The 12,117-nt window shown below is 38.7% G+C and overlaps 1 protein-coding gene across 1 annotated transcript in view; it reads left to right on the forward strand.

Annotated features, from left to right (window-relative positions):
* Positions 1-610: 610 nt before the first annotated feature.
* Positions 611-12,117, forward strand: part of galnt18b (UDP-N-acetyl-alpha-D-galactosamine:polypeptide N-acetylgalactosaminyltransferase 18b) — a 70,895-nt gene continuing 59,388 nt past the window's right edge. Inside the window, exon 1 of the mRNA XM_068731003.1 lies at positions 611-1,179. Within this exon, the coding sequence (XP_068587104.1) occupies positions 942-1,179 (238 nt within the window). The 5' untranslated portion in view covers positions 611-941. The remainder of the gene's footprint in view (positions 1,180-12,117) is intronic.

A 12,117-nucleotide genomic window follows, 5' to 3' on the forward strand; every position in this document is an offset into this window, starting at 1 on the left:
GCAAACTTGCACAAAGGTATTCATGATTTAGATTTGATTAACAGATTGGCATAAAATTACTTTCTCTCTCCAGGTTAAAGTGCTGCATGCCTTCACTTTGTACTTGTGCCCTTTGAGCAGGTCTGCAGTAATTAGTGGGTACAGTTCCCTGCACTGGTCTAATTACAGCAGCTTGTGAGATGAGTGCAGCCTATTCTCTGCATCCTGCATCCTCCTCTAGTGAGCTGGACCACAGCCAGACCTATAACGTGACCCCACCGCACCTTGATTCCTCATATCCCGTTGTCTCTATCTCGTGGCTTGATACAGTATTGCAGCAAGAAATCTAGTCCATGTTTGTGGGGAAAGATCTCATCGCAAAAACTCCAAAGGTGTTTTCTAGCGTGCTTGACAATGTGAAAGAACAAGATTCAGCTGGATTTGTCTAACTGCTCCAGGAAGGAACATCAAATGAGCAGTTTAAGGTCGGTGTGGGCCAAATATGTCGCTGTTGAGACAGAAGTAGGTTATAACACTTTGTGTCCATGGTCTATGGAAATAGTCCGGTCAGATCCACTTTCACAGTGAATCAGTGCGCAGCAGGGACGCGTGCATCACGGAGGCTGCCAGTCCTCACCATCCCTCCCATTGGCTGCAGCAGGATGCTCCGTGTCTTTCCCGTTTCCTTGATCCTCACATGCAACCGGAGCCGACGGAGGATCGCAATGGAACGAGAGGGGGAACCTTCACCTGTAGATATTTGACATTAAACTGTGTTTTACCACCCCTAAGAAAAAAAAAACCCACACGGCACATTTGAAGTAAACGCTCCGCGCGTTGGATATTGCATCGCTGCCCAGTCGCTGGAAATAACTTCATTATTCCAGTTTTTTATTGCGGGCGACTGTCGCCCTGTCCTCCGGTTTGACGGGATACTGCAGACTGTATGGAGGGATGTCGGCATGGCTTGCACCAGGAGAACAAAAACTTTGGTGTCCACATGCGTGATACTGAGCGGCATGACGAACATTGTTTGCCTGCTTTATGTCGGATGGGTCACTAATTACATCGCCAATATTTACATCAAAGTTCCGATGCCTTTACCGGAGAGAAAGTTAGAGGGTGACAAAAGAGGCGACACTCTCCGGATCATTGAGAGGCTTGATCGACTGGAGAATGTGGTCAACCAGCACATTCAAGGTAAAGCCTCCATCATTTCAACTCGCTGTATTTCCCACATTGCTCCACCTGCACTCAAACCACCTGGGCTTTTTGATACAAGTAAATTGATACAGTAGGAACTTCTTTTGTCTGCTAAAGATCGGTTTGATAGAGGACAAATGACTATACGAAAAACTGCATGTCCCCATGAAAAGGATTAGTGAGCCAACATATTTAAGAATGGCTCTACACAAGAGCTGAAGAATTAGTTATAAGTAGGTTGCAATATAAGAATATTTATTATAATTATACAAATTAGATAAAGTCTTACTGTTAAGTGCAATTTAAAGTGTACAACATTGCTCTAGTGATTTACATCATATATCGCATTCATTTCTACTCTTAAATACATGCTGGTGTCTTCATTAAGGTTTATCTTGGACTGCACTCTACCTGTGTGACACAACATAATGCATACTGAGAGCCAGAATCCAATAAAGTGCTGGCAGTAGAAACATTCTGCATTAAAATGCAGGTACAATACAGGGTATTGTTCAGATTCCTGAGTGTGATTAAGACTGGATCATTTTCCACTTCATATTTTATCAAAGTTAATTTGGAATATTTATGAAATTCTGCGTCTTCCACGTTATTTAAAACGTGTTCTTTACTTTTAGGAATGTCTGGAATCCGTTTTCTCAAATTCCCTCAAGCCTCTCCTCCACTCCTGGTGTACAGTTTCTTTACACTTGATCACACACACAGTTAATTTGTCTCCCCTCTGTGTCTTTAAAAGAGCTATTCTTGTCATCACAGGGGGGCTCATTTTGGGCAGGTCCCAATCTGAAATGGCACAGAGCTGGAATGTTGCAGAAGTGAACTGCAGACAGAAATCTACTCATGCTGCTTTAAGCAATAAGTTCTCTGTGCTAAGCTGGGGTAAACATTCCTCCTGGAGGCAGGTCTCCATTTCAGCTTGGCACCCATAGGCATGTGCAGGGCGGAGCTTTGTTCAGGTGACTTACCACCAAACTACATGTTTCAACTTTTTGTATTACTCTGACAGGAAAGATCATTTCATGCTACATTTGTGCTTAAAAAACATCAGCATGGTCTGGGGGGTATTAGCCTCTTTGCTGTTAGCCTTCATCTAACAGTAAAGATAATTATAAAAAAAGATTACTTAAAAAAAAATAACCTTGCCTGCAGCACCTCTAAAGCTCACTAGTTAACATGTGAAATCTCAGTAATGACTGCACCTGGCACGTAGTCGCACACGTAACCCCCTGTCAAACCTCAACTTGTCTTTTTTACACTTTGAGTTTGTACAGGTTTAACAAACAAGATATATGATGTTAATTAGAGTGCTTTAAATGTGCTGGTATGTGGATATTTTACCTTTGGAGAGAGCCAGTCTAGCCGCTTCCCCCTGGTTCCAGTCTTTATGCTAAGCTAACGGCTGTAGTTTCATATCTATCATAAAGACATGAGTGGCATCAATCTGCTCATCTGTCTATTCCCTAAATGTTAGTCATCCTTTAAGAACTAGCCGTGGCTCATTGTTTTGTTATGCCACTTTTAAAACTAGGACAGTCATTCAGCAGTTAGTTTAAAAAAAAAAACCTTTCACTTTTTTCCACTTTTCTAGCAGTATGAGCCATCATTATTTTTGGCTGCTTTGGGTATTTGTACGATAAATACAGGAAGTCTCCATGCTTGTTGGTTTAAAAGTTCTGCAGCACTGTGTCATTGATGACAACAGAAGCTGCTAATGCTGGAGGAGACAGTTGATGTCATATTGGTGCACATTTGCAACAATAAAAACTTTTCCAGCAAAATGAGCATTTTTTTTGATCATTTTAAGTACGAGCCATATTGTCTGGATTTCGCTGATAATTACTCTGACTGCATCCGCTGCAAATAGAGAGCCATAATCCGAGTGTATAAGTGGCCGACGGCGTCAACAGTCAGGGAGCTTCGGGCAGAGCCAGAGAGTCATTAGTATACTTACAACATCTCTAAAAATACATCTTCCTCCTATATCACGCTGTGACACAAGTGCAGATATTGTATATCCTGGCTCTTGCATTCTGTAGTTCAGCACTGTGACTTGCACACTTACTGTACAGGGTCCTGGTGCACTATTCACTCAACCACATGCACTTAGTTTTAGTGCACTAAAAGACAGACATGAGCTCCCACACCACAGAGCAATACTGCATGTGAGAATGAAACATTTGCTGCTGCTGAGTCACTGTGGACAGTCAGAAGAGATGTCTCTTGTGTCACTCGGGGATGAGACAGAAATAGAAATATTCTTTTCTAACTGTATGATAGGTTTAGTTAAGTGGCCTGTTACCAGGAGAAAGCAACGTGGCAACAGCCCATAAACCGACTGAGCTCTTTGTTGTATTAAGTACAGCCAGCCCAGGAGAATTTATTGGAAAGTGGGACTGAGCAGGTTCACACACGCCCACCATGAGGGCTGTTTGCTGCGCTCTTTGCATGCTATGCTATTGTGTCTATAGAAGACCTCCTCAGCTTTTACTTCAAAATGATCATTAGAGTTCTTTCTGTTTGCTTCCTTGTTGCATATACAGTAAAATAAGCACTTTAACATATGTCTTAAACTCAGTTACAGAGCTGTACAAATATTTGCATACTTTTGGATATTTATATTTCCTTATCAATGTATATATTATCTGTGTTTATTTTCTTATTCTTCTTCTGATATTTATTGGGTGTGTATTTGTTGACCTGGATGATGAGCTGTGGCATAATTCCCCTTGCAGGCATACATAATGTAGTAGTGAATAGAAGTGAACAGAGCTGCAACTATCAATTATTTACATTAATTAAGACCATTGTTTTGATAAACCGTTTAGTCGATAAGAAGAAAAGAAGAAATGACATTCAAAATTACTCACAGCCCACTGTGATGTCTTCTAATTTGTTTGTATTTGTATTTTTTACTTATTTTTTTTTCTGACTAACAGTCCAAAACCTGAAGATATTCTATTTACTGTCATATGGGAAAAGAAAAACAGCAAATCGTCCACATTTTAGAATTCCCAACCAAAATATGAGTGGCACATTTGCTTGAAAAATTACTCAAACAAGGAATAAATTATTGAAATAGTCACTGATTCCTTTTCTTTCAATCAACTGATCGATTAATCAACAAATCATTGCAGAAGTAAGAATTTAAATGAGTCATTGCCTCAGTTGAATAGTTTGTGTCCTTTCACGGTGGTCAGATTCAGTGTAAAATATGTGTATGGATGTTATATGGTGTGACCGACATGCTGTTTTATGAGGATGTTGTTTATGAAAATGCAGCTTGTCTCATGGCTTGCTTCGACCTCTGAGGATGTGTATTACCAGCATGAAATCTGATTGGATGGCCACAAGGCCTGCAAGAGGCAGTCATTAACACAGTGCTGATTTAGCGGCATATTATAGCCACAGCTCCCAAGATGACTTCGCGCTAATCCACCTGTCAAGTCAATTGAGAAGCTCAGTAAATCAGCGTTTTTGCTGATGCTCAGAGGACAGTTACATTGTGATATTTATCTGATGTGATTTTCCAGAGCGACAATGAGTGCAGCTGTAGGATAAATGAGTGAACTTTAAAAGCGGTGGATGTGTGCAGGTGTTTGTGTGCATGCTTGTACATGCAGGCTGTGGTATGCAGCTCAGGGAAGTTACACTCCAGTTTCTGTGAAAGTGCTCAGTCATTTGGGAGAAAGAACAGTTAAAAGACTCTTTAGATACCGTTTTAGATGAAGGCAACCTTGTTTCTAACAAAGTGAATACCCATTTTCCTAATATTTGTATTACTATGTATTACGATGTCTAAATGAAGGTATTAAAATATATCATATTCAAAGTTATCAAGACATAATCAGTATGAAATTGCGGCAGTATATCACCATTACTGACAGAAATAATAGAAAATCTGCAAAATTATTTTCTTCCATTTTCTTTTCATTTGGCCGCTCAGAGGCTTGTTTTCTTACTTTTCTTACAGATGCAGCATGATTATATGTATTTATAGGTGATGATGATTATTTTGTAATTTTGCTTTGCAATGTAAAAAATGAGTATTCTGTAAGCTTGTTCATGGGTTGTGTTGACAGGTGATATTTACGCCACAGTGAAAAAGAAATTAGGGATGCCCTTCTCATAGTAGTTAATTGATTGGGTCTTACCTCTATAGTGGCACAGCACAATCAGTCAGAAGACTCTAGTGGTCGTGAGCATAAACTGGTTGGCTAATTAAGGTGAATGAGGGGCAGGTGTGCTGGCAGGTGATTGGGGAACGGCGGGAGCAGCTGAGGACTACTGCTGTGTGCAGAGGGAAGGTAGGCTCTGAAGTCAAAAACACGAAGCTGCCAGGTAATAATCTCCAGGATATATATATTTTATACACTCAGTGGCCACTTTAATTGTTGCAGTCCAATACAACTGTTGAGTCATAAATTATACCTTTACAAAGTTAATATTCGTTGACAATGTCAGAGGGGTATTCATTTACCTTCTATTTGTATTGTCCAGGTTGGAGTTTGCAGTGGTGTTGAAGTATACTGCATTATTTACAAAAATCTGAATATTAGAAACGCATTTCACTATAATGTCCAGTACAACTAACACCACTAACTATGACAACATTACTATAGAACTTCGTCTGCTCTCTTTTGTGATAAATTAGCTTACAGGCTGTATATTACAGGTATTGAACAATACAGGATTTTTGAGGACAATACCAATATTGATATTTGAGCGTTAAACAATGCAACAAGACAACAGCCTTGCTAGTGGCCCTGTGAGGCTGCAGGTAAAGCAGTGCTTTGAGCTAACTGCTACTGTCAGCCGGCTAACACGCTAGTGTTTAGGACGCACATGGATAGGGGTTTATGCAGGTGAAGCATTAAACAATCCTACTGATGATTTTACACTTTTCCACCGATCAACAGTTCGTGGTAACGTATGCTGCAGATATACTGCAAAGTGCCTGTAAGTGTTTCATTAGAAAGGAAATGCTCTCAACTCGTTCGTTAGATCAGATAGGATACACACACTGCAATATGGGGAGTAGGCTTACAATGGGAAAGCTCCATAGGGCCCTGTTAATTTAGTGTGGTAGCATGTTAATGATCAGTAGAGTTGAGGCTGATTGGAACGTCATTAATTTTGCCTCAATTGTAAAATGTGAGGTACTTTGCAGTTGAAAAATGAACTTGTCAATACTCTCTGATGGATAAACTAAGTTTCTGTACTGCAGTTTCACATGACATATCGACATAAAGCAATCTGTGGCCGGCTGATTCACCAATCTAGCTCCACTGTAAAAAGGTTATGTGTTTAAATAAAAACATTCGTTGAGGGAATATATATTTCCATCCATTGGCATTATTTTGTATGCAATTTTGAGTATAATAGATGAAAGCCCTTAAAGGTTTTTGTGAATTCCTCTCTGTACAGCGATAGTAATAATCTGTTGTAATAGAGTAAAGAGAAGAGACACTTGCAGTATACAGCCTGTAGGCAGGGATGCAGAGAGTGAGAGAGAGAGAGTCTGGACTGAAGAGTGTGAATATTAAACGAGGAGATATTCTTGGTGGTAATTCCAATAAATCGAGAAGTTATTGAAATACAGGGATATGAATGCACTGGAGAATGTTTGGTAATGAAAACAATTAATTATTCTGACTCCAGAGGGCAAAGTCATCACGAAGAGAATAAATTAGACGTGTAAAAGCCTCTTACAAGAGTGTCGATTCAAAAGGTTGTCCCCTGACAATTTCTACTAAATAGATCAGTTCACTATTGCAAATGTTCTCAGTGTAGTTTTTTCCCCAGTGAATCTGTGCAGCCCCAACAAAATAAATGAAAACAACCTTTGTAGTCAGACTGAAATCTGGTTTAGCTGTGGCTGTATAAGGTTTACATTGCAGCTCAAGCCATTTATCTGTGTACATTGATACACAGTGATGTTTTTAAAGAAATGTTGTCAGGATAAACTTACAGCTGCCTTCAATGATCAATGATTTTTGACCAGTTTTTGAGCTTCAGTGAGGGCAGCAGCAGAATGGACAAGTGAAGGGCTTTGTCACTTAATGCTTTCTAGATTAATCAGCAGTTGTTTCTGGGTTGTTTTTCTCTATTGTCCTCTGCACTTTCTTTCTCATTATGACACTGAGTGAAGACGTAAGCTCTGGTTTAAACACACCCATGCCGTTATTTAGAAAGTGTATCCATCTGCTGTGAACAAGTGTAGACTGTCCGTTTTTTTCATGCAGTAGAGCACAGTAGTGTCTGAGGTAAGATCAGTTCTGACAACATGATCTAATCTGTCAGCACACATTTTCTAATCCATTGAATTGCTTCTGATTGTAAAAGTTGTTTGCTTCTTTTTGGGGTGAAGCTGCAGATAGACAACACTTCAAAATCTGTAACTGCGAGGTACAATCAATACATGGTATAGAACTTCCCATCACAGTTTAATTCCCATTAGAATCTGAAGTAGTAACCGAGTAATGCCACTTCAAATACAACAGCACATTGTGTTACGTCATCTATAAACAATTACAAACACTTAGGGCTGAAAAATAACAATTATTTGACTTATCTAATCTGCAGTTTAGTTTCTTGGCTACTCAATTTGTCTGTAAAGACTGTGATTTATATAAAAAATGTATACATCAGAAATTTGAAGTGTTGAAAAGGACACAAAGAAATGTTTTATATTTGGAGTACTTCAGTAAGAAAATAAAGTTCAATGTGCAGTCTGTCCACAAAGCCTATCTGTTCCCACTCAAACCAAACACGTCAATAAATTCATTAAAACTAACCTCTCAAATGTGACAATGTGAGTTATGTTAACAGAAACAAGATTTTTCATGCATTAGATTGAAGCTGCATGCTTTCCACTCTGCAGATCTGTAAGACAGTGGACTTCAGCTATTCGATTTGTCTTTAGTGAGTCAGCTGGTGCTGATGTGAGGTTATGATGGGGGAGGGTGGAGATGGATTACAGGGTGAGACTCGATGAGACAGAAGTGAATTATCGTGGCCTCGAAACAAGATTCATCAACGCTAACTATAATTGAGATCTTCTATCAAAATACATTTTCCCAACCTTCACTCATCATTAATCCATTGCTGATAGAAGAAACTCCAACTGTAGTGATCTGTCACGAAGCATTGCATTTCAAATCCAGAAAAAAAACAGCAGAGATGGATGTTATGTTTTCGTCCTCTAAAAAGGTTGTTGTTGAGGGACTTACAAACCTCAGTTGCCCAAGCACTCTTGAATGCACCACCAATGTACATTTAAATCTCTATAGTTTATCACACTGAGATCTGTCCTCCTGTGATTTGTAATAATTGCAGAGGTTGTCTGTGTTCTTCATCCCTTGCACAGTAAATCTGCCGGGTTTGTAATCTGTAAAATAAAAAATGAACAGGACAGGATTTGTGTCTCTGGAGGAGGTCGAGGGATTTTAATATTACATGGCTTGAACAGTGATTTTAAGCTTGTATCTGCTTAAATGTAAGATATTTGTTGCTCTACCCCACTAGATAATTACAGTCCCAATTAATTCCGTTTTTCTTCAATGAATTTGTTATTTTTCTCATTGACCAACATCCATGGGACGAACTGTGGTCATGTAGAACCAAACTGTGTAGACGTTAGCCAAGTTGCATTGCTGTTATACGAATATAAGTTCATTGAGATAGGTGTAATTAAACCACTGCAGAAGAAGAGGGCACAACATCAGTCAAACCTCAAAGAAACTAAAGAAATGTAGAAGCATGATGAAAATATGGCATTTTTGTTTGTGTTTTCTGTTTGTGTCACGTATTGATTTGAGTCTTCTCATTGCTCCACACAGATCTGATGTTTTTGTCTGCTGCTTTTATTTTTTGTCTCTCCAAGCGTCAGTTGACGTTGAAGTCACAAGCCACATGTACGTCATGAGTTATTCACTAGGTCTGTTGCACATTGCACTTTGTTGTATTTTGCTTTTATTGATTCACCAACTTTTCCAACTCTGCCAAGAGTAAAAACTTTGTTTGTGATATTAATACAGGTGGATGGAAACTTCCGTGCGCTCACAGAGGTGGAAGTCTCTCTTCCTCAACACAAGCTTTTTATATTGCTGTACTTTTTGTACTTGCGCTTCAGAGGCCAAACAAATTTCCATGCAAATTTGGACCCAGCAAATTACTTCTTTGAACTATCATCAATCAGAGTGCACATGCAATAAAGACAGAAGCAGTCTTTGCTGTTGACAGGCAGAGTGTGCTTCAGATCACAAACAAGATGCAGAAGACTTAGTAAATATCATTGTTAATCATATGAAGTCCCAAGCTAAAGTTTGAGTTGGGGTTTTAGATTAGTATTTCTACTTTCCATCTCAAATAATCCATCTTAACTTTAAAATAATGTAGTCACAGCTCTCATTTACATACAGTATAATGCTTGAATTGTTATCATAGAAAAACTCAGTATGATGTGGAACAATGTTTTGTATATAGGCCTAAACAAGCTAAACTTCACTGTTGTCTATCTTTATATTGAATCACATATGCAGAAACATAAAGAAACAGGAAGCTGTTGAATTGACCTTTGTATAATCCACTCTACACAGGCTGTAGATGAGTCATGGTATTTCAAATTATTAAAAGGGGAAAGTTACCTTTTTTTTTTTATATGCATTCATATGAGAATTCAAGGTTTCCTTTTCTAAACAGAAGTAACAGAAAGACTGCTTTCAGACTTTTCATGGACAACATTGAAAGAAAACAAAAACCAGGAGAAAAGATTGAAAGAATATATTAAAAGATTAGAATACATTTTTCAGGACCTTGCATAATAGGTATGCTCTGAATATAGCCAATTTTATATTTTTGACATGGCAGACTTACAGAGGGGAAATAAGCTTGATACGTGTCCCTTACTCCACAAGGCCTTACCTTACTTTTCTGAACCACATACACTAAATAAACTATTGTGAATGCTGGTATGATCAGTTTGTACAAATATAAGGTGGCACTATTGGTGAAAGTAGTAAGATTCTTCTACTGAAAGTCTTCACATAAGCATCCCAAGTAAGAGTTTTTATGACTCTGTTAGGGTTTAAATCATTGAGAAAAACATTAGAAATAAAGAGGTTGTAAAAGTGTTTTATTCCCCGAGGTCTCAAACCACTCAACCTTTTCCTCACAGGATAAAATGTAAGACTGTACAGTCACTGTCAAAGAGTATCTTTCCGTTACATGTGGAAACAAGTTTCTACATGACTCAGTTGTCCTCTGCTGTTTCTGACGTACAGAGTGTCAGATGCCTCATGGTCATGGCAGACTGTGAGTGAAGCTACTGTATGAGGAGCCGGAGTCTTTCCTCACGTTTTGAACTTGCTTGCTTTGGTGTGTGAATGTGTGATTTATAAGATCACAAACTCACAGTTCGGATTGTATCATTATTTGAATCACGGATTGGATCAGCATATGTGAATGGAGCAAATATTACTTTTGAAAATGCCAAAAGTCAAATGATTAGGAAATAAAAAAAATATTTGTATTGATAAAAACATATTGTCATTATTAGTTTTATGTATGTATTATAAGCTGCTTAGAGCTAGTGTTTGGAAGTTAAAGAGGTAATGATTCACTCTCTAATATCTATTTCATATTGCTGTGAAAACATCTCCTTAAAACTATTCATTCAAGTTTCTCCCCAAAAACTACATTTTACAAGATGACATTTGAACACATCATGAAAACATTAGAATTTACCTTCAACCAATACAATTTTTTACTTAATAGAGCCTGAAAGCATCATAATGTAACTCAATGGAACCTTGTTGCTGCTGCCAACTTTATTAGCTCTCCTTCTACTGATTTCAACACAGATTTGTTGTTCACAATGATCACAATATCAGGGATCGGCGACTGCAAAGCATTGATGCTGATCTCCTGATCGCATGTTACACTGCTGAAACAATTAGTCAATTAATCGATTTGTTCGTAGACAGGAAATTAATCTGCAACAGTTTTGAAGAAAATGAATGAAGGAAGTAATTTTTCATGGAAAAAATAAATAAGAAATTAGCTGGTTCCTGCCTCTCAAATGTGAAGATTTTTTTGTCCATCGTCCTGTATAAAAGTGAATTTCTTTGGATTTTGGGCTGTTTGCACTAAAGCAGGCACTTCTGGCTCTAGGAACTTGTGTCTGATTAAGAAATCCATAATCATAACAAAACATTGTGTTTTTACATTGCATTCATTTTGATTTTAAAGCTAAAACTAAGCTTCAGTGTGCTCTTTTTTTGTAAGACAGCACTCTAAAAGGTTTAGAAAGCTTCTCGATCTTCTGACAAAACATGACAGGGTGATACAGCCGTTAGGCAGTGCTTTGTCTGGCTGGTACAGAGGGCAGAGGCTGCCATCAGCAACCAGCCAGCAGACATTCAGTCTGCCTGTTTTGAGGTGCAAACCAACACTGTGCAAAAACTGTCTTGTGCTTTTGTGGGGCATCTGCTGTGCGGTGATAAGGAGGTTCACTTTTTTTTTGCAACACAGTGCAGAGTTTTTGAGCTAATTATATATCTCATTGTATTGTTGTAGGAAGTCATGTGAGATAAAATTCTCCCTCAACCTGTACGTCAGGACTGATGTTAGTGTGAGTGCAGAGCAGGATGTAAAACAAGACTTTTCTACAAAGTGATGAAAAACAAAAGGCAAGAGCACATCTGCTCCACTCTGATTACAGAACTGAAACGCAGCGCAACTCAACTTTCATATTTCTGTACTGAGAGCTCACTTTGCCAGCTCCTCTGAATCAGCAGCTTGAGGTTCAACACGATTGCTGAGAAGTCCAGCGAGTCCTGGGAAGACTCAGTCAGTATGTAGGTTCACGTTGGGTGGTGCACTGAAGCAGCTCATCGTACGTTGCCTGGAGCTGCACAC

The sequence above is a fragment of the Cebidichthys violaceus genome, unplaced genomic scaffold, assembly GCF_023349555.1.
Source record: "Cebidichthys violaceus isolate CVI_PGR_0920_01 unplaced genomic scaffold, fCebVio1.0.p SCAF_5, whole genome shotgun sequence".
In the NCBI taxonomy this organism is placed as follows: Eukaryota; Metazoa; Chordata; class Actinopteri; order Perciformes; family Stichaeidae; genus Cebidichthys; species Cebidichthys violaceus.